This window comes from Montipora capricornis, chromosome 8 (genome assembly GCF_036669925.1).
Source record: "Montipora capricornis isolate CH-2021 chromosome 8, ASM3666992v2, whole genome shotgun sequence".
NCBI lineage: Eukaryota > Metazoa > Cnidaria > Anthozoa > Scleractinia > Acroporidae > Montipora > Montipora capricornis.
Window position 1 is genome coordinate 26,379,174 of NC_090890.1, and position 23,238 is coordinate 26,402,411.

Below are 23,238 nucleotides of genomic sequence, written 5' to 3' on the forward strand. Positions count from 1 at the left end.
GTCATTTTCCACTTCGTTCAGCTTGTCATCCAGTTCATCACTGTCAGCCTCAGTCAGCTCGTCAACAAGCCTCTCACTATCAAGCTCTGTGAGTCAGTCTGTCAGTGTTTCTAGTTCAACATCACCAAGCTTGTCAAGTAGTGTATCGGTTTCAAGTTTAGTGAGCTCATCGAGCAGTGTGTCAGCATCGACCTCTGCAAGCATTTCAAATAGTGTTTCAGTATCAAGGTCGTCAAGTTTATCAGAAAGCATTAGCGTATCCACTCTGGCAAGCCCTTTAACAAGCATTTCGTCGTCGACTTCTGTCAGCATTTCACCAAGTGTGTCATTTTCCACTTCGTTCAGCTTGTCATCCAGTTCATCACTGTCAGCCTCAGTCAGCTCGTCAACAAGCCTCTCACTATCAAGCTCTGTGAGTCGGTCTGCCAGTGTTTCTAGTTCAACATCACCAAGCTTGTCAAGTAGTGTATCGGTTTCAAGTTTAGTGAGCTCATCGAGCAGTGTGTCAGCATCGACCTCTGCAAGCATTTCAAATAGTGTTTCAGTATCAAGGTCGTCAAGTTTATCAGAAAGCATCAGCGAATCCACTCTGGCAAGCCCTTCAACAAGCATTTCGTCGTCGACTTCTGTCAGCATTTCACCAAGTGTGTCATTTTCCACTTCGTTTAGCTTGTCATCCAGTTCATCACTAACAGCCACAGTCAGCTCGTCAACAAGCCTCTCACTATCAAGCTCTGTGAGTCGGTCTGCCAGTGTTTCTAGTTCAACATCACCAAGCTTGTCAAGTAGTGTATCGGTTTCAAGTTTAGTGAGCTCATCGAGCAGTGTGTCAGCATCGACCTCTGCAAGCATTTCAAATAGTGTTTCAGTATCAAGGTCGTCAAGTTTATCAGAAAGCATCAGCGTATCCACTCTGGCAAGCCCTTCAACAAGCATTTCGTCGTCGACTTCTGTCAGCATTTCACCAAGTGTGTCATTTTCCACTTCGTTCAGCTTGTCATCCAGTTCATCACTGTCAGCCTCAGTCAGCTCGTCAACAAGCCTCTCAGTATCAAGCTCTGTGAGTCGGTCTGCCAGTGTTTCTAGTTCAACATCACCAAGCTTGTCAAGTAGTGTATCGGTTTCAAGTTCAGTGAGCTTATCGAGCAATGTGTCAGCATCGACCTCTGCAAGCATTTCAAATAGTGTTTCAGTATCAAGGTCGCCAAGTTTATCAGAAAGCATCAGCGTATCAACTCTGGCAAGCCCTTCAACAAGCATTTCGTCGTCGACTTCTGTCAGCATTTCACCAAGTGTGGAATCTTCCACTTCGTTCAGCTTGTCATCCAGTTCATCACTGTCAGCCTCAGTCAGCTCGTCAACAAGCCTCTCACTATCAAGCTCTGTGCGTCGGTCTGACAGTGTTTTTAGTTCAACATCAGCAAGCTTGTCAAGTAGTGTATCGGTTTCAAGTTTAGTGAGCTCATTGAGCAGTGTGTCAGCAGTGACCTCTGCTAGCATTTCAAATAGTGTTTCAGTATCAAGGTCGTCAAGTTTATCAGAAAGCATCACCGTATCCACTCTGGCAAGCCCTTCAACAAGCATTTCGTCGTCGACTTCTGTCAGCATTTCACCAAGTGTGTCATTTTCCACTTCGTTCAGCTTGTCATCCAGTTCATCACTGTCAGCCTCAGTCAGCTCGTCAACAAGCCTCTCACTATCAAGCTCTGTGAGTCAGTCTGTCAGTGTTTCTAGTTCAACATCACCAAGCTTGTCAAGTAGTGTATCGGTTTCAAGTTTAGTGAGCTCATCGAGCAGTGTGTCAGCATCGACTTCTGCAAGCATTTCAAATAGTGTTTCAGTATCAAGGTCGTCAAGTTTATCAGAAAGCATCAGCGTATCCACTCTGGCAAGCCCTTCAACAAGCATTTCGTCGTCGACTTCTGTCAGCATTTCACCAAGTGTGTCATTTTCCACTTCGTTGAGCTTGTCATCCAGTTCATCACTGTCAGCCTCAGTCAGCTCGTCAGCAAGCCTCTCACTATCAAGCTCTGTGAGTCGGTCTGCCAGTGTTTCTAGTTCAACATCACCAAGCTTGTCAAGTAGTGTATCGGTTTCAAGTTTAGTGAGCTCATCGAGCAGTGTGTCAGCATCGACCTCTGCAAGCATTTCAAATAGTGTTTCAGTATCAAGGTCGTCAAGTTTATCAGAAAGCATCACCGTATCCACTCTGGCAAGCCCTTCAACAAGCATTTCGTCGTCGACTTCTGTCAGCATTTCACCAAGTGTGTCATTTTCCACTTCGTTCAGCTTGTCATCCAGTTCATCACTGTCAGCCTCAGTCAGCTCGTCAACAAGCCTCTCACTATCAAGCTCTGTGAGTCAGTCTGCCAGTGTTTCTAGTTCAATATCACCAAGCTTGTCAAGTACTTTATCGGTTTCAAGTTTAGTGAGCTCATCGAGCAGTGTGTCAGCATCGACCTCTGCAAGCATTTCAAATAGTGTTTTAGTATCAAGGTCGTCAAGTTTATCACAAAGCATCAGCGTATCCACTCTGGCAAGCCCTTCAACAAGCATTTCGTCGTCGACTTCTGTCAGCATTTCACCAAGTGTGTCATTTTCCACTTCGTTCAGCTTGTCATCCAGTTCATCACTGTCAGCCTCAGTCAGCTCGTCAACAAGCCTCTCACTATCAAGCTCTGTGAGTCAGTCTGTCAGTGTTTCTAGTTCAACATCACCAAGCTTGTCAAGTAGTGTATCGGTTTCAAGTTTAGTGATTTTATCGAGTAGTGTGTCAGCATCGACCTCTGCTAGCACTTCAAATAGTGTTTCAGTATCAAGATCGTCAAGTTTATCAGAAAGCATTAGCGTATCCACTCTGGCAAGCACTTCAACAAGCATTTCGTCGTCGACTTCTGTCAGCATTTCACCAAGTGTGTCATTTTCCACTTCGTTCAGCTTGTCATCCAGTTCATCTTTGTCAGCCTCAGTCAGCTCGTCAACAAGCCTCTCACTATCAAGCTCTGTAAGTCAGTCTGCCAGAGTTTCTAGTTCAACATCACCAAGCTTGTCAAGTAGCGTATCAGTTTCAAGTTTAGTGAGCTCATCGAGCAGTGTGTCAGCATCGACCTCTGCAAGCATTTCAAATAGTGTTTTAGTATCAAGGTCGTCAAGTTTATCACAAAGCATCAGCGTATCCACTCTGGCAAGCCCTTCAACAAGCATTTCGTCGTCTACTTCTGTCAGCATTTCACCAAGTGTGTCATTTTCCACTTCGTTCAGCTTGTCATCCAGTTCATCACTGTCAGCCTCAGTCAGCTCCTCAACAAGCCTCTCACTATCAAGCTCTGTGAGTCAGTCTGTCAGTGTTTCTAGTTCAACATCACCAAGCTTGTCAAGTAGTGTATCGGTTTCAAGTTTAGTGATTTTATCAAGTAGTATGTCAGCATCGACCTCTGCTAGCACTTCAAATAGTGTTTCAGTATCAAGATCGTCAAGTTTATCAGAAAGCGATAGCGTATCCACTCTGCCAAGCCCTTCAACAAGCATTTCGTCGTCGACTTCTGTCAGCATTTCACCAAGGGTGTCATTTTCCACTTCGTTCAGCTTGTCATCCAGTTCATCACTGTCAGCCTCAGTCAGCTCGTCAACAAGCCTCTCACTATCAAGCTCTGTGAGTCAGTCTGCCAGTGTTTCTAGTTCAACATCACCAAGCTTGTCAAGTAGTGTATCGGTTTCAAGTTTAGTGAGCTCATCGAGCAGTGTGTCAGCATCGACCTCTGCAAGCATTTCAAATAGTGTTTCAGTATCAAGGTCGTCAAGTTTATCAGAAAGCATCAGCGTATCCTCTCTGGCAAGCCCTTCAACAAGCATTTCGTCGTCGACTTCTGTCAGCATTTTACCAAGTGTGTCATTTTCCGCTTCGTTCAGCTTGTCATCCAGTTCATCACTGTCAGCCTCAGTCAGCTCGTCAACAAGCCTCTCACTATCAAGCTCTGTGAGTCAGTCTGCCAGTGTTTCTAGTTCAACATCACCAAGCTTGTCAAGTAGTGTATCGGTTTCAAGTTTAGTGAGCTCATCGAGCAGTGTGTCAGGATCGACCTCTGCAAGCATTTCAAATAGTGTTTCAGTATCAAGGTCGTCAACTTTATCACAAAGCATCAGCGTATCCACTCTGGCAAGCCCTTCAACAAGCATTTCGTCGTCGACTTCTGTCAGCATTTCACCAAGTGTGTCATTTTCCACTTCGTTCAGCTTGTCATCCAGTTCATCACTGTCAGCCTCAGTCAGCTCGTCAACAAGCCTCTCACTATCAAGCTCTGTGAGTCAGTCTGTCAGTGTTTCTAGTTCAACATCACCAAGCTTGTCAAGTAGTGTATCGGTTTCAAGTTTAGTGAGCTCATCGAGCAGTGTGTCAGCATCGACCTCTGCAAGCATTTCAAATAGTGTTTCAGTATCAAGGTCGTCAAGTTTATTAGAAAGCATCAGCGTATCCACTCTGGCAAGCCCTTCAACAAGGATTTCGTCGTCGACTTCTGTCAGCATTTCACCAAGTGTGTCATTTTCCACTTCGTTCAGCTTGTCATCCAGTTCATCACTGTCAGCCTCAGTCAGCTCGTCAACAAGCCTCTCACTATCAAGCTCTCTGAGTCGTTCTGCCAGTGTTTCTAGTTCAACATCACCAAGCTTGTCAAGTAGTGTATCGGTTTCAAGTTTAGTGAGCTCATCGAGCAGTGTGTCAGCATCGACCTCTGCAAGCATTTCAAATAGTGTTTCAGTATCAAGGTCGTCAACTTTATCACAAAGCATCAGCGTATCCACTCTGGCAAGCCCTTCAACAAGCATTTCGTCGTCGACTTCTGTCAGCATTTCACCAAGTGTGTCATTTTCCACTTCGTTCAGCTTGTCATCCAGTTCATCACTGTCAGCCTCAGTCAGCTCGTCAACAAGCCTCTCACTATCAAGCTCTGTGAGTCAGTCTGTCAGTGTTTCTAGTTCAACATCACCAAGCTTGTCAAGTAGTGTATCGGTTTCAAGTTTAGTGAGCTCATCGAGCAGTGTGTCAGCATCGACCTCTGCAAGCATTTCAAATAGTGTTTCAGTATCAAGGTCGTCAAGTTTATCACAAAGCATCAGCGTATCAACTCTGGCAAGCCCCTCAACAAGCATTTCGTCGTCGACTTCTGTCAGCATTTCACCAAGTGTTTCATTTTCCACTTCGTTCAGCTTATCATCCAGTTCATCACTGTCAGCCTCAGTCAGCTCGTCAACAACCCTCTCACTATCAAGCTCTGTGAGTCGGTCTGCCAGTGTTTCTAGTCCAACATCACCAAGCTTGTCAAGTAGTGTATCGGTTTCAAGTTTAGTGAGCTCATCGAACAGTGTGTCAGCATCGACCTCTGCAAGCATTTCAAATAGTGTTTCAGTATCAAGGTCGTCAAGTTTATCAGAAAGCATCAGCGTATCCACTCTGGGAAGCCCTTCAACAAGCATTTCGTCGTCGACTTCTGTCAGCATTTCACCAAGTGTGTCATTTTCCACTTCGTTCAGCTTGTCATCCAGTTCATCACTGTCAGCCTCAGTCAGCTCGTCAACAAGCCTCTCACTATCAAGCTCTGTTAGTCAGTCTGCCAGTGTTTCTAGTTCAACATCACCAAGCTTGTCAAGTAGTGTATCGGTTTCAAGTTTAGTGAGCTCATCGAGCAGTGTGTCAGCATCGACCTCTGCAAGCATTTCGAATAGTGTTTCAGTATCAAGGTCGTCAACTTTATCACAAAGCATCAGCGTATCCACTCTGGCAAGCCCTTCAACAAGCATTTCGTCGTCGACTTCTGTCAGCATTTCACCAAGTGTTTCATTTTCCACTTCGTTCAGCTTATCATCCAGTTCATCACTGTCAGCCTCAGTCAGCTCGTCAACAAGCCTCTCACTATCAAGCTCTGTGAGTCGGTCTGCCAGTGTTTCTAGTTCAACATCACCAAGCTTGTCAAGTAGTGTATCGGTTTCAAGTTTAGTGAGCTCATCGAACAGTGTGTCAGCATCGACCTCTGCAAGCATTTCAAATAGTGTTTCAGTATCAAGGTCGTCAAGTTTATCAGAAAGCATCAGCTTATCCACTCTGGGAAGCCCTTCAACAAGCATTTCGTCGTCGACTTCTGTCAGCATTTCACCAAGTGTGTCATTTTCCACTTCGTTCAGCTTGTCATCCAGTTCATCACTGTCAGCCTCAGTCAGCTCGTCAACAAGCCTCTCACTATCAAGCTCTCTGAGTCGGTCTGCCAGTGTTTCTAGTTCAACATCACCAAGCTTGTCAAGTAGTGTATCGGTTTCAAGTTTAGTGAGCTCATCGAGCAGTGTGTTAGCATCGACCTCTGCAAGCATTTCAAATAGTGTTTCAGTATCAAGGTCGTCAACTTTATCACAAAGCATCAGCGTATCCACTCTGGCAAGCCCTTTAACAAGCATTTCGTCGTCGACTTCTGTCAGCACTTCACCAAGTGTGTCATTTTCCACTTCGTTCAGCTTGTCATCCAGTTCATCACTGTCAGGCTCAGTCAGCTCGTCAACAAGCCTCTCACTATCAAGCTCTGTGAGTCAGTCTGTCAGTGTTTCTAGTTCAACATCACCAAGCTTGTCAAGTAGTGTATCGGTTTCAAGTTTAGTGAGCTCATCGAGGAGTGTGTCAGCATCGACCTCTGCAAGCATTTCAAATAGTGTTTCAGTATCAAGGTCGTCAAGTTTATCAGAAAGCATCAGCGTATCCACTCTGGGAAGCCCTTCAACAAGCATTTCGTCGTCGACTTCTGTCAGCATTTCACCAAGTGTGTCATTTTCCACTTCGTTCAGCTTGTCATCCAGTTCATCACTGTCAGCCTCAGTCAGCTCGTCAACAAGCCTCTCACTATCAAGCTCTGTTAGTCAGTCTGCCAGTGTTTCTAGTTCAACATCACCAAGCTTGTCAAGTAGTGTATCGGTTTCAAGTTTAGTGAGCTCATCGAGCAGTGTGTCAGCATCGACCTCTGCAAGCATTTCAAATAGTGTTTCAGTATCAAGGTCGTCAACTTTATCACAAAGCATCAGCGTATCCACTCTGGCAAGCCCTTCAACAAGCATTTCGTCGTCGACTTCTGTCAGCATTTCACCAAGTGTATCATTTTCCACTTCGTTCAGCTTGTCATCCAGTTCATCACTGTCAGCCTCAGTCAGCTCGTCAACAAGCCTCTCACTATCAAGCTCTGTGAGTCAGTCTGTCAGTGTTTCTAGTTCAACATCACCAAGCTTGTCAAGTAGTGTATCGGTTTCAAGTTTAGTGAGCTCATCGAGGAGTGTGTCAGCATCGACCTCTGCAAGCATTTCAAATAGTGTTTCAGTATCAAGGTCGTCAAGTTTATCAGAAAGCATCAGCGTATTCACTCTAGCAAGCCCTTCAACAAGCATTTCGTCGTCGACTTCTGTCAGCATTTCACCAAGTGTGTCATTTTCCACTTCGTTCAGCTTGTCATCCAGTTCATCACTGTCAGCCTCAGTCAGCTCGTCAACAAGCCTCTCACTATCAAGCTCTCTGAGTCGGTCTGCCAGTGTTTCTAGTTCAACATCACCAAGCTTGTCAAGTAGTGTATCGGTTTCAAGTTTAGTGAGCTCATCGAGCAGTGTGTCAGCATCGACCTCTGCAAGCATTTCAAATAGTGTTTCAGTATCAAGGTCGTCAAGTTTATCACAAAGCATCAGCGTATCCACTCTGGCAAGCCCTTCAACAAGCATTTCGTCGTCGACTTCTGTCAGCATTTCACCAAGTGTGTCATTTTCCACTTCGTTCAGCTTGTCATCCAGTTCATCACTGTCAGCCTCAGTCAGCTCGTCAACAAGCCTCTCACTATCAAGCTCTGTGAGTCGGTCTGCCAGTGTTTCTAGTTCAACATCACCAAGCTTGTCAAGTAGTGTATCGGTTTCAAGTTTAGTGAGCTCATCGAGCAGTGTGTCAGCATCGACCTCTGCAAGCATTTCAAATAGTGTTTCAGTATCAAGGTCGTCAAGTTTATCACAAAGCATTAGCGTATCCACTCTGGCAAGCCCCTTTACAAGCATTTCGTCGTCGACTTCTGTCAGCATTTCACCAAGTGTGTCATTTTCCACTTCGTTCAGCTTGTCATCCAGTTCATCACTGTCAGCCTCAGTCAGCTCGTCAACAAGCCTCTCACTATCAAGCTCTGTGAGTCAGTCTGTCAGTGTTTCTAGTTCAACATCACCAAGCTTGTCAAGTAGTGTATCGGTTTCAAGTTTAGTGAGCTCATCGAGCAGTGTGTCAGCATCGACTTCTGCAAGCATTTCAAATAGTGTTTCAGTATCAAGGTCGTCAAGTTTATCAGAAAGCATCAGCGTATCCACTCTGGCAAGCCCTTCAACAAGCATTTCGTCGTCGACTTCTGTCAGCATTTCACCAAGTGTGTCATTTTCCACTTCGTTCAGCTTGTCATCCAGTTCATCACTGTCAGCCTCAGTCAGCTCGTCAACAAGCCTCTCACTATCAAGCTCTGTGAGTCGGTCTGCCAGTGTTTCTAGCTCAACATCAGCAAGCTTGTCAAGTAGTGTATCGGTTTTAAGTTTAGTGAGCTCATCGAGCAGTGTGTCAGCATCGACCTCTGCAAGCATTTCAAATAGTGTTTCATTATCAAGGTCCTCAAGTTTATTACAAAGCATCAGCGTATCCACTCTGGCAAACCCTTCAACAAGCATTTCGTTGTCAACTTCTGTCAGCATTTCACCAAGTGTGTCGTTTTCCACTTCGTTCAGCTTGTCATCCAGTTCATCACTGTCAGCCTCAGTCAGCTCGTCAACAAGCCTCTCACTATCAAGCTCTGTGAGTCAGTCTGCCAGTGTTTCTAGTTCAACATCACCAAGCTTGTCAAGTAGTGTATCGGTTTCAAGTTTAGTGAGCTCATCGAGCAGTGTGTCAGCATCGACCTCTGCAAGCATTTCAAATAGTGTTTCAGTATCAAGGTCCTCAAGTTTATCACAAAGCATCAGCGTATCCACTCTGGCAAGCCCTTCAACAAGCATTTCGTCGTCGAATTCTGTCAGCATTTCACCAACTGTGTCATTTTCCACTTCGTTCAGCTTGTCATCCAGTTCGTCACTGTCAGCCTCAGTCAGCTCGTCAACAAGCCTCGCACTATCAAGCTCTGTGAGTCAGTCTGCCAGTGTTTCTAGTTCAACATCACCAAGCTTGTCAAGTAGTGTATCGGTTTCAAGTTTAGTGAGCTCATCGAGCAGTGTGTCAGCATCGACCTCTGACAGCATTTCAAATAGTGTTTCAGTATCAAGGTCGTCAACTTTATCAGAAAGCATCAGCGTATCCACTCTGGCAATTCCTTCAACAAGCATTTCGTCGTCGACTTCTGTCAGCATTTCACCAAGTGTGTCATTTTCCACTTCCTTCAGCTTGTCATCCAGTTCATCACTGTCACCCTCAGTCAGCTCGTCAACAAGCCTCTCACTATCAAGCTCTGTGAGTCAGTCTGTCAGTGTTTCTAGTTCAACATCACCAAGCTTGTCAAGCAGTGTATCGGTTTCAAGGTTAGTGAGCTCATCGAGCAGTGTGTCAGCATCGACCTCTGCAAGCATTTCAAATAGTGTTTCAGTATCAAGGTCCTCAAGTTTATTACAAAGCATCAGCGTATCCACTCTGGCAAGCCCTTCAACAAGCATTTCGTCGTCGAATTCTGTCAGCATTTCACCAACTGTGTCATTTTCCACTTCGTTCAGCTTGTCATCGAGTTCGTCACTGTCAGCCTCAGTCAGCTTGTCAACAAGCCTCGCACTATCAAGCTCTGTGAGTCGGTCTGCCAGTGTTTCTAGTTCAACATCACCAAGCTTGTCAAGTAGTGTATCGGTTTCAAGTTTAGTGAGCTCATCGAGCAGTGTGTCAGCATCGACCTCTGCAAGCATTTCAAATAGTGTTTCAATATCAAGGTCGTCAAGTTTATCAGAAAGCATCAGCGTATCCACTCTGGCAAGCCCTTCAACAAGCATTTCGTCGTCGACTTCTGTCAGCATTTTACCAAGTGTGTCATTTTCCACTTCCTTCAGCTTGTCATCCAGTTCATCACTGTCAGCCTCAGTCATCTTGTCAACAAGCCTCTCACTATCAAACTCTGTGAGTCGGTCTGCCAGTGTTTCTAGTTCAACATCACCAAGCTTGTCAAGTAGTGTATCGGTTTCAAGTTTAGTGAGCTCATCGAGCAGTGTGTCAGCATCGACCTCTGCAAGCATTTCAAATAGTGTTTCAGTATCAAGGTCGTCAAGTTTATCAGAAAGCATCAGCGTATCCACTCTGGCAAGCCCTTTAACAAGCATTTCGTCGTTGACTTCTGTCAGCATTTCACCAAGTGTGTCATTTTCCACTTCGTTCAGCTTGTCATCCAGTTCATCACTGTCAGCCTCAGTCAGCTCGTCAACAAGCCTCTCACTATCAAGCTCTGTGAGTCAGTCTGCCAGTGTTTCTAGTTCAACATCACCAAGCTTGTCAAGCAGTGTATCGGTTTCAAGGTTAGTGAGCTCATCGAGCAGTGTGTCAGCATCGACCTCTGCAAGCATTTCAAATAGTGTTTCAGTATCAAGGTCCTCAAGTTTATCACAAAGCATCAGCGTATCCACTCTGGCAAGCCCTTCAACAAGCATTTCGTCGTCGAATTCTGTCAGCATTTCACCAACTGTGTCATTTTCCACTTCGTTCAGCTTGTCATCCAGTTCGTCACTGTCAGCCTCAGTCAGCTTGTCAACAAGCCTCGCACTCTCAAGCTCTGTGAGTCGGTCTGCCAGTGTTTCTAGTTCAACATCACCAAGCTTGTCAAGTAGTGTATCGGTTTCAAGTTTAGTGAGCTCATCGAGCAGTGTGTCAGCATCGACCTCTGCAAGCATTTCAAATAGTGTTTCAATATCAAGGTCGTCAAGTTTATCAGAAAGCATCAGCGTATCCACTCTGGCAAGCCCTTCAACAAGCATTTCGTCGTCGACTTCTGTCAGCATTTTACCAAGTGTGTCATTTTCCACTTCCTTCAGCTTGTCATCCAGTTCATCACTGTCAGCCTCAGTCATCTTGTCAACAAGCCTCTCACTATCAAACTCTGTGAGTCGGTCTGCCAGTGTTTCTAGTTCAACATCACCAAGCTTGTCAAGTAGTGTATCGGTTTCAAGTTTAGTGAGCTCATCGAGCAGTGTGTCAGCATCGACCTCTGCAAGCATTTCAAATAGTGTTTCAATATCAAGGTCGTCAAGGTTATCACAAAGCATCAGCGTATCCACTCTGGCAAGCCCTTCAACAAGCATTTCGTCGTCGACTTCTGTCAGCATTTCACCAAGTGTGTCATTTTCCACTTCGTTCAGCTTGTCATCCAGTTCATCACTGTCAGCCTCAGTCAGCTTGTCAACAAGCCTCTCACTATCAAGCTCTGTGAGTCGGTCTGCCAGTGTTTCTAGTTCAACATCACCAAGCTTGTCAAGTAGTGTATCGGTTTCAAGTTTAGTGAGCTCATCGAGCAGTGTGTCAGCATCGACCTCTTCAAGCATTTTAAATAGTGTTTCAGTATCAAGGTCGTCCCGTTTATCAGAAAGCATCATCGTATCCACCGTGGAAAGCCCTTCAACAAGCATTTTTTTGTTGCCTTCGGTCAGCATTTCACCAAGTGTGTCATTTTCCACTTCGTTCAGCTTGTCATCCAGTTCATCACTGTCAGCCTCAGTCAGCTCGTCATCAAGCCTTTCATTATCAAGCTCTGTGAGTCGGTCTGCCAGTGTTTCTAGTTCAACATCACCAAGCTTGTCAAGTAGTGTATCGGTTTCAAGTTTAGTGAGCTCATTGAGCAGAGTGTCAGCATCGACCTCTACAAGCATTTCAAATAATGTTTCATTATCAAGGTCGTCAAGTTTATCAGAAAGCATCTTCGTATTCACTCAGGCAAGCCCTTTAACAAGCATTTTGTCTTCGACGACTTTGGTCAGCATTTCACCAAGTGTGTCATTTTCCACTCCGTTTAGCTTGTTATCCAGTTCATCACTGTCAGCCTCAGTCAGCTCGTCAACCAGCATGTTACCATCAAGCTCTTTTAGTCCATCTGTCAGTGTTTCTACTTTAACAACAGGGAGCTTGTTAAGTAGTATATTGCTTTTAAGTTCAGTGAGTTCGTCGAGCAGTGTGTCTGCATCGACCTCTGCAAGCATTTCAAATAGTTTTTTATCGTCAAGATCGACGCGTTTATCAGTAAACACTACGCTCTCCCCTGTGGGAAGCTTCTCAATAAGCATTTCGTCATCGATTCCTCTCAGCATTTTACCAAGTGCGTCATTTTTGACTTCGTTCAGCTTGTTATCCAGTTCATTAGGGTCAGCCTCAGTCAGGTTGTTAACCAGTATTTCACCATCAAGCTCTGTCATCCCATCTTTCAGTGTTCCCACTTCAACATCAGGAAGCTTGTCAAGTAGTTTGTCGATTTCAAGTTTAGTGAGCTCATCGAGTAGTGTGTCAGCATCGACCTCTGCAAGCATTTCAGATAGTGTTTCGGTATCAAGGTCGTCAACTTTATCAGCAAGCATCACGGTGTCTACCCTGGCAAGTCCTTCAACAAGTATTTCCTTATTGACTAGTGTCACGCCATCTGTTTTTGCAATATCTTCGGAAATTGTGTCAACATTTATTGGGAATAGTACATCTGGGGTCATTTCCGTTTCTACCGTATTGAGCACTTCATTCCTAACTTCAAGTGTGTTGCTACCTTTGCCAGGTGACGTTTTCTTTTTGTTCTGGTTATTATTTTTTGCAAAGTTGTTATGTCAGCGTGAACAACGTTATTAGAAGTTGTAGTATTTTAATGGAGATAACATCTCAGATTTAAACAAGAATCGAAAGGGTGGAGCATTTTCTAAGAAGAGTTTGCTTTTGCCCGATTTCTGGTTGTTTGGTTGTAGAATATAGTGATTAGGAGTAGGTTCGTATGAAAGTTACCCAGCATTCTGGACGGAAATATCTGACATTTCAGTTAAGATTGCCATGAACATGCCGAAAATATAGCACTGTTAAAAGCGATCCTCGAGTAACAAGACGCTGTTTAAAGCGTTTACTCGGAATACCATGTTGCACAGAAGTAGGGTGATACGTTTTGCAAGAGTTAGAAACAAACTGCAAGGATTGGATAGACTAAAGTCTGGAGGGCTCATGACAACGGATAAGATATTAGTGAACGTCGCTTAGTGTTTACAGTCACCAAGCAAAAGAAGTAGTTTGATTAGGTACAGGTTGTAGGATCGGAAATAACGTGAATCAACGCAATGCTGGGGTGACACACAAAGTGAAACCAGTGGGCCAAGGGAGAGTGGAAATTACTCTAGCGTAGCGTAATTATTGTGGCTGAATAAAATTTAGCCCTCCTCTCACCACCTACACCGGCGACCAGCTGCAAAGTTTCAAAATTAACAGTGTTGTGAATTATGCGATGACCTCCCTCTAAAGTAGCTAACATGAAGGCCGTGAAACAATTAAAACATTGACATCCACGGATGCTGCTCGTACAAAGAACAGCTGAAAGAAAAAGAAATTTCGGGCATTTCCAACATACCGCTACCGGGAGTTCTGTACTGTCGATTTCATCATGTTGTCAACATGCAAGATTTAGATTATCTATCTTATTTATAAGAGCTTTTAGTCAGAACGTTGGGCTTGAGTCTCTAAATCGGCGAACGACATTAAACGTTTCACACTGAAACCCCAACAGAGCTCATATCGCTTTGGTTGCTCCACTGCATGTTACAAATCCTGATCTTTATCGAACTCTGTAAGAATTGCGGGTGTTTGAAGCCTCGCGCAGGAAGAAATGCCCTCCAACGACACTCGACACCACGGCTGTTTTTTTGTTGTTGTTGGAAAAGGTTATTGTAGTTTCGCTATAGAGGGAGGTGAAATGTATTGCTCCAGGTGGTCAAGTGAATTTCTGTTAGCCAATGAAATCACCGCCTCGTAATTCTATTGTCCATTTTGCTGCACCGAGCAAAGTCATCACTCTTATACCTTTCAGGTATTCCGAGTAATAAAAACAAAATCGACTTATCCATCGACTTTTTTCAAGTATTATCCTTTTTTTTTTCACGGAAGTAGTTGCTTTTGAAAGTCTTAAATGCCAAATAAAACGAAATTGGGTATTACAAGATGGTGGCAACTACAGTTGGTCGTTTAATTAAAAGAATGATTTTTTTTTCTTTTTTGTACGATGCAATGGTTTATGCGATAAGATTTGTTTTTCGTTAGCTATTTTACTTGCAGTAATTGTTGTGTTGATTGTATTTCTTCTTCTATTTCAAAGAGGACTTCTGCGTTGGTGTTACATGTTCCGGGAATGGCAATTGCTCAAGTCAACAAGGTGGATTCAAGTGTATCTGCAACCCAGGATTTTTTGGCGTTACTTGTGAAAGAAGTACGGAAATTCAATTTCGTGGGGGTTAAGGGGGGTGGCTTTTAACTACCGAACTGTTGCTATGGAACCCTTCAGATAATCATTTGTCGAGTCCCTTTAATTCCACAGTTACCTTTTTTTGCCAAGTGTGTTCTATTTAACGTTTCTTGGTCTGGTTCCACTCACAACCATATTCGGTAAATTACGTGACCAAAAGCGAACATGACTAAAGACTCAGAGAGTTAACTATGTTTTTCACAAATTTTCAACGCAACACTATGAGAACATTCTAGCACAAAATCTGTAGCATGGATTTTAAAAAATATATTTCTCAAAACAATTCTGAAAAAAAAATTCCCTGCTACAGTTTACGAGAACTGAACTATCCAATGAAAACACGGCCTCTTCCTTTCGTTTGCTGGGAGTTTTTAATGTTTTTCACTGAAACGCACGGAAGAGGACTGGAACTAGTTACGCTTGCGCCTTTTAAGGTGATTCCTCAGAAATTAAAGTTCCCGATGAATTTTTTTAAAACTTTCCCTGAATGTTCTCTACCAAGCACTGTTTCGAAAAAAACAATAAAAATGATAGGTCACCATTCTCGCTTAAGAGATATGATGGGCCAATCTTACCCAATTTATGCTTGTACTCGTGCTATTTAGGCGCATTATTCATCGGTCCACGTTACATTTTGCGGTAGCTCGATAGGTAGTTTATAAAAGTAATACTCGGAAAAAAACTTAACAGGTAGAAAATGTCGAGCATATAGAACAATATTATATAAAATTTGTGGAAACATAACACTATTTGAAACGACGTGGACGTAAAGCGTTCGTAGAGTCGTTATTTTTGCGGTCATAATTTGTATCACAGAGTAACGGGTTCCAACATGCTTTCGCCTAGATCTTTTTTTGCTTCCGATAAATTTTTTTAGTTTTCTTTTAAATTAAGGGGCACAATATGCACACTATTATTATGCAATAAAAAATACAGGTCACCATGCTCGTTTAAAAGAAAATGAGCATTTATTTCGCTATCGACCTTAGCTTGAGGGAAATTTCTTTCGCTGTGTACGTGCACGCGCTAATTTGCGCGCGCTAATGACGCAAAAATCGTGCGCAGTAGGGATGCGCAATGCAATACTGAGGAATCACCTTAATTGAAGTGATGTCAGATTTCCATTGAATAAGCTACTTCAAGAGCCATCCATGCAACCTTTTTTGTAGGGATGTTGACTGAAAGGCTTCCTTAGCAACCATTCTTTCTGTATTTAAGTGCCACCCCCCCCCCCCCCCCTTAATATTCACTTAACTCCTAACTCGTAACTCCTAACTTTTATGTGAGCCGTGAAAAAATTCTCCTTTTCCTGATCTTGAAGGTGAAAAAATTATACTTATATGTTATTTCTTTAATGTGAAATTTCAATTCTGAAAATACCCGCCACTTTGGTTTTTGACCGGTTGTGTAGGAATCTGGGTGCGAGTCTGGTCTGTGATGCCAGCTGGGGAAGCGTTTTTCGCACAGAGCACTGAGCAAGGAAAGTTCGTGTAGATTATGCCCGATAGGCGTGTTGCTGCGAATTGCAGTAAGGTTGTCCTTCAAAACACCTATTTGTGGGCGAAAAACCTTTCTTTGGTGATTCTCGACCCGACGCGATTAAACAGCGAAAGAAATGGTTGATTTCGTCAAAGCAAAACGGTCCAAATCTCAACCAAATGGCAACCGACAAAGCACTCTGCAATGTGTTCAGTCCATTTTAAGGCTGACGACTTCGACTTTCAGTACGCTTTAGTGGCAGCATTAAGGAAGCCTTCCGTGCCAAGGTAAAAGAAAGAGTCAAGACTGGATGACATTTTTGGCTCATTTTTAAAGATTTCTGTGCCTGAATGTCAAATTAAAGTCAAGAAACGTCAGATCGCACGAGCGTCATTGGGTTTTACACCACCTTTCACGCGGCCGTGAACCAGAACATCATGACTTCAAACCTTCACAGATTCGCGAGGATTCGATGGATTTGCTTAATTCTTCTTTTAATCTGAGCCAAATTATGCATTCTTTTTGGCAATAAATAGAAAAAAATAATTGGTGTTAGGGGCGCTTTAAAAGTGTTTGCGAGGGCTAGACTATGCATTTGGTTACCCATCTATTTCAGGTCGGATGGGCATTTCTGATTAGTTTGCTCTCTTCAACTCTCACTTAATACCGAGAACAAAGTACACCCTTCTCCGACCCCACTGGTGGAAGGCGATTGGTGATAGGCTGCTTCGGAAAATACCATAATAGAGGGGGACATGGGGATTTGCGGTGTTGCGGTGTTGATGGTTTTTTCAATGCGGTGATGCGGTGAATAAAATCTCACCTTGCGGTGTTGCGGTGATCGCAAACCCAACGGTGTGCGATGTTTGTGTTTCTCAAGCTACGGTGTTCGGTGAAATGAAATCATTTGCGGTGCTGTGGTTTCTTGTTTGATCTTTCTCATACCTAAATTCAGCACGTAAACTTCGTTAATCCGTGATAATTTATGACAAGCACGTACCATTGTGTTTAATTTGTAATAAAATACAGACCAACATTGTCGAGTTAATCTTCAATACGCTTAAGCTGCCAATGAGAAGCTGTTTTCGTTAATAAATACGTAACTTGATAAGTAACTTGACCGCTGCCACCAGGAGTTGTGTTTATTTTGTGGAAAATTGTTTAGGTATAAGTGTAAACGTTAAAATCATGTAGCTAAAAATAATTGTTGCGGTGACGGTGTTTCGTCGACTTTTCTTGCGGTGATGCGGTGTTCGTTAATTTTTTTTGCGGTGTTGCGGTGTTTCGGGCCTCCCCATGTCCCCCTCATAATACTCTTTGTACCCCAAAATTTCGCATAAGCGTTGTTTCCAGTTTCTCTTGGGACTTACAATGGTCGTAAGAAAAAAACAAAAACAATGCTTATTCAAAATTTGGCCTGTTTTATTTATTTTGTGACAGAATCAGGTTTAAATAACATGTTCGGGATCGTGAGATAATCGACAGCGAAGACTACAAAAACAAAACCAAATTTGTTCAAAATTCTCCGTGACCAACTTCAACAAAATTATAGATACATCCACTTGTGTCCCCTCATTTTTCATAGAACGTTACATGTTCTCGTCACGGAGAACGGGGCAGAAATGTACAAGTTCGAATGTAAGTGCAAAGTCAAATTTCTGTTCTTTAAATGGTATTGTTTGGGCGCTTTCTTGTTGGCGTGCCCGTCGAAGATCTTAAAGTCCCTATTCCCAAGCTAAGAGTGTGGGATTGAGTACCAAAACAACTTTTCATATTTATTCAATATAATAACTATTGTTCTTAAAGCCTTTTCAGAACCCGATAGGCAAGAGTTCTGAAATGTAGAATATATTGAAGCCTTGTATATTTAACTGAGAGAATGTCGCATCGCAGTTATGAGCTCTACTTTAGCAGCAGGGAAATAAAAGCTTGAAGAATTTTCGGAATAGTTATGCCGACGCGACAGATTTAAAACTGGTGCTCAATTTCGTACTCGCAGTAAAGCAGAGTCTAATATGAAGGTCGCTATTACGGTTAGACGACTTTTCACAAGGCTTGTAATATGTTAGGCCCATGCTACGTTCCCCTTTAAGGTCTCGCCTAAGATTAGAAACAAAGTCAAGATGCCCTAAATCTAATTTTTACATAAGGGGGACACGAGGACAAACACCAGGTTAAGGGAGCATTTTTTAAACGTGTAATTCATAATTTAATTCAAGAAAGAAAGCTCAGATTAAGGTTTACATAGTCAAATGCCGAAGCCAGAGGCTTTTCATCAAGGCATTAAATCCAAGGTGATGCGAGTCTGGACCTGCCACTTGTTTACGGCAGACAGAAGTGGTCACGTGGTTTGAGATCACGTGACCGACGTTGTGGATTACGTGTCAGTGTCGTACATGGATCTTTTTGCGCTTGCATTGCACTTATTTGCACAGCAGACCTTATTCGTATTCTTGGTATTGGACTGGAACTAGCTTGTAATGAAGGCTAATGCGGGGAATTCTTTTCAAATGCAAATACTTTTAATATATTCCCTCGCATTAGCCTCCATTGCAAGCTAGTTCCAGTCAAATACTGAGACCACGGATATGGTCTATTGCTTTCTCAAATCAGCATGCTCTCGTCACCATTTAACGTCGTTGAACCTCATTTTCTTTCTCATTTTAGGGGTTGGTCCATGTGAACCTAGCCCTTGTCAAAATGGTGGAATTTGTGTAGTGCAATCAACCCAAACATACAGATGTAATTGCGGAAGAAACTTTGCAGGAAGGAATTGTGAAAACAGTAAGATGACGTACAAGAATGTCACTAGGGAGCTTAAACACGAGACTGAGATGTAACGGCAACCGGGAGTGACACTGCCGCATTTATATTGCTAAGTATTTTTTTCTCTGTTAGAGATGATTTGTTTACAAATCTGAGAGAAACTACTCTCCTGGCGTGCGAAATGTTCACTATCGTTTTCCATCCGTTGCTTAAATATGTCTCGTGCTTAAAGCTCTCTGATGAATTTTTTTTCAAAGCTTCGGAGTTGTTGATTCCGTTTACAAGGAATGAGTGTATGACTGAACAAGATGATAGGCAAAACCAGAGAGATAAGTGTTTTGAACACACGGTGGTGTGATTGTTTAGGATTGGCTAGAGCCCCATATTTGGACCGAAAGGAATCAAATTAAACGATTGCATAAAGAAAAACGCTCATTTCGCGGTGCTCCTAACAATTTGACCATGCAAACGGATGGGTTGGCTTGATCCCCAAGATGTTCCCTGAAATCTGCTTTTGACCATCTCCCCTGTTCCCAGAAATTATCTACGTTTAAACCCCAAAAGTATGCACTCCTATATTTCAGGTTTTCATGTTTAAATATTTTCAGAGATTTTGCCACACGTTCAAAGCTTGTCACATGTATGTTAGGAATAGTCCCCGCGCCAGACCGTGGAATCCGGACGTTCAAAATGGCTGGAAGTGGTTATTTTATACCTCTTAAACAACAATAGAAAATTCCCCATAAGCTACAAAATGATCGAAAATCAATGTTCCCACGTTTACGAGTATAGCAGTTCCCATGTCCCATCGCTTAATTTATAACTGATACCTCCTTTCCCCTAATCGTGCATGTGTATGTTCCCTTGTGAGGTTCAATTTCGGTTGCCAAGTTGGCCCCAGCGACTCTATGGAATAAGCGACGAGTATCACTTTTATTTCTGAGTTGAACGAACAAATCAGATGTCAAATTAAGATTAAGATTTGTTTTAACCTTTTTCTTTCTTCATTCATGTCATGTTTTTTGTTTATTGACAAATGTTTGATCGTTTTCTTTCTTAGGAAAACCGCGAAGAGTGTTTGTGTTGACGATAACAATAAGAGAGAGGCGGTTCGACAATTCCTACAACAACTTGGCATCTCCAAGATCACGTGCATTGATCATAGAGCTAAGGTTTATCCTTATACCATTCTGCAGGAGAGCTTTCTTCGGTTGCGTAGACATTAGAATCAATAGATTTTTCGAAGGCAGCGTTGGATTGGACTTTGATATGATCTTCGAATCATCAACGAATACGACAAATGCTACCATCGCTGACAAGTTTATAGAGGCTAATAGCACGAAGGAGCTTCAATTTATCACACTAGGCAAGATATCCGCTGTGGAAAACTCTTCGGTCATTTTGTCGACTAATGCAACAACAACAACAACAACTTCCACGGCTGTCAACGTAACACCTGGTAAGATTAATGATTGCCAGATTTTGTTCTTGTTTTGAAGGGCCAAAAATGGGGACATGGGTTTAGAGGAGGGAAATATTGCAAGCAAACCTTAAGATTCTGAAAAAAGGTCCTCGGTAAATTGCATGAGGACTGCATGACTCGCAAGGATTGACATCTGCAAATATCCGAATTTGAGTTTCTCTAACGCGCGATGATAATTGGAACCGTTGATGATTCCAAGTCAAGCTAACTTAAGGAGGCCCGAAAGGGCTTTCAGCTCAGCTCGCGTGCGTAAGCCACACACACAATTCTAAAGCTGCCGGGAATAAATAAAATACCGCTGATTTCTGTCAACTTTCTTAAAATTCTTGTATAGATGGAATATAAACATAAATCTCCTATTCACGAAAACCACGAAAATTTCGCACAAACACTTAAATCTGTTTGTGTTGGCCTGTAGCTCCACTCAGTCGCGCGCGGAATCGAATGAGCAGGTGACGCATGCGTGAATGCGGATCTTGTAACACCCTAAAGCTAAAACCAGGCTTCGAGCAACTGGCCCCAGCTTGTTAAAATGACTGAGAGGTTTTACAAATCTCTGTAAGTGTCCGAAGTGGGGTGCAGTGGCCTCATGCTTAGAGTGCTCGACTCCGAATCGAGTGGTCCGGGTTCGGGTCCTGGCTGAGGACATTGTGTTGTGTTCTTGGGCAAGACATTTTACTCTCACGATGCCTCTCTCCACGCAGGTGTATAAATGGGTACCGGCGAAATGCTGGGGGTAACCCTGCGATGGACTAGCATCCCATCCAGGGGGGAGTAGAAATTCTCCTAGTCGTTTCATGCTAATGAAACCGGAGATAAGTGCCGGCCTGATGGGCCTTCTGGCTCGTAAACAGAGACTTTACTTTTCTTATTAGTGTCCGAATAGTTCTAGGGAATCTCGGGAATGGGTTGCTGGAGTGTACCCCATCTTCCTCCTGTTCTCAAACAAGAATTTTAGTCTTGCGGCTATTTTGGTCACTGTTCCTTTTTGTTTTTAAGCCTTACTCCCACAACTGATTGATGTAAAGTGTGGTTTCATTCACTTTTTTCTCTTTCATTCCTCGCCCTCTGTTTAGCCCCTGCAACATCTGCACCGGAAGCACTCGCGCCTTGGATTCTTTTGGTGATTTTAGCTGCAATAATCATTTTCCTTCTTCTCTTGGTAGTTGTGTTTTTAGCGGTAAGTAAAAGGTTACATACCATTGGTTTTTAGAAAAAGATTAATAAACTATTTGAGTGAGGCCTTGAGCTGTTTTTGAAACTTTTAACCCAAGATTTCGCCGATCTACGGCATCATCAGGGAATGATAATGATGATCCCTGATGATGCAGTAGATCGGCGAAAGCTTGGATTATAACTTTCAAAAGCAGCTCACTAGGCCTCACTCCAACAGTTTATTCAGTTTTTCTAAATTATGCTGCTAAAGGTCAAATATCAAACCATTGGTTTTAGATTGTCGCTGATCTTTGGAAGGACCTTGTCCACCCGTGCCGACTTTCTGATTTAGATTACTTTTGCAAGCATACACAATGTTGCAACGTTTAACTGGGACGTGACTCAGCAGTGACCCACATCTTTGTGCTTTCTCGAAGCCTTATTTCTTCAACACAAATACCCCCATTTTAACTCGTACGTTACTCAACACAGTTTGATTTTTTACTTATTTTTGCGCAACAGAATTTGTACTTAAGACAGACACACCTTTCAAAGCTACTAGACTATGTTTATAAGTAGTATACAAAAATTTGGTTTTATCAACGGAGTTGATAATGTAAATTGGCCACCGTACAGAGATTCTAAAAGCTGACGTTTCGAGCGTTAGCCCTTCGTCAGAGCGAATTCGCTCTGACGAAGGGCTAACGCTCGAAACGTCAGCTTTTAGAATCTCTGTACGGTGGCCAATTTACATTATCAACTCCGTTGATAAAACCAAATTTTTGTATACTACTTCCCCACCGACGCAGCACCACAGTTTCTTTAGAAACTACCCCTTCATTCATATGTTTATAAGTATACGTATTGTAACCAGCATCGTACGTTGTTCAACAAAGTAAAATTTCAAAGTCCTTTATCTTTTCTTTGCTACAGTGTAAATACCATCGCGAAAGAAGTAAGGGCTTTGGAGTTATTTCTTTTGATGATTACTCAGGCACAGTGGGCAATCGGGCAGTCCTACGAGCAAATGGCAATGGCAGTACCCCGGTAAGAAATTCGTGTTTGCACTGAATCGACCATTTTTGCAAAGAGAAAACGAGGTTACAGTGAGGGAATATTCATGACTTAGAGTTTCAGGTGACTTGTGAGTGTTAGCCAACTAATTGTTTTAACAAATAAACCAAGGGTTGGACATAGCAGAGCAAAGCTCTAATTCTGTCTCAAATAGAATTGAAAATCAGTGCAGATGTAATTACAATGTAGCACTTTCTCCTCAGTTATTTTAAGACTTGGTCCGATCGGGGATCTAACCACGAATGTCGGCATCATGCAAATATGAGAAATGGCGGAGTAATCCCTTCGGCAGCAGCAGCAGTATGGATGAGATGTTGTTAAGGATCCTTTTTCTCAGACTGAATACCATTTGTTTCAGTTATTCTCTGATCTCTCGTGATCTTTTTTTTTTTCAGACATATTTGTGGCACGAAAGCGACTGGATAAACGAAGCCTACATATGACGTAGTAACTAATCTTAGAAGCATTAGCAGTACGCCTACCAAGTTTCTTCAACACAGTTATCTGATATCTTACATTTTGATATCATTAATAACGAATGGTCAAAAGGGTTTCTTGTCACATACGACTGAAAAATAATTTTAGAAAAATTGAATGAATAGGACACCTTTTTCCGAGCCTAGAAATATTGAATAGAAATTTTTAGACTATATTTAACATTGATTCGTTTGATTTGGAACACTCTACCTCACTTTCCAAAGCCAAAGAGTATGAAGGCAAGAGAATAGGAAGAACTAGGAAGGGAGAACTAAGTAATTTCAGTGCAAGAAAAAAAAGGCTTTTAACTGCTGCCATGTTGGCAAAAGG

The 23,238-nt window shown here is 42.8% G+C and overlaps 1 protein-coding gene across 1 annotated transcript in view; it reads left to right on the forward strand.

Moving 5' to 3' along the window:
- Positions 1-23,238, forward strand: part of LOC138013888 (pneumococcal serine-rich repeat protein-like) — a 60,705-nt gene that overhangs the window by 9,446 nt on the left and 28,021 nt on the right. The window contains 9 exon segments of the mRNA XM_068860932.1: positions 34-7,143; positions 7,213-8,448; positions 8,530-12,755; positions 14,328-14,438; positions 18,621-18,737; positions 19,780-20,178; positions 21,279-21,382; positions 22,291-22,404; positions 22,827-22,862. Coding sequence (XP_068717033.1) covers positions 34-7,143; positions 7,213-8,448; positions 8,530-12,755; positions 14,328-14,438; positions 18,621-18,737; positions 19,780-20,178; positions 21,279-21,382; positions 22,291-22,404; positions 22,827-22,862 — 13,453 coding nt within the window.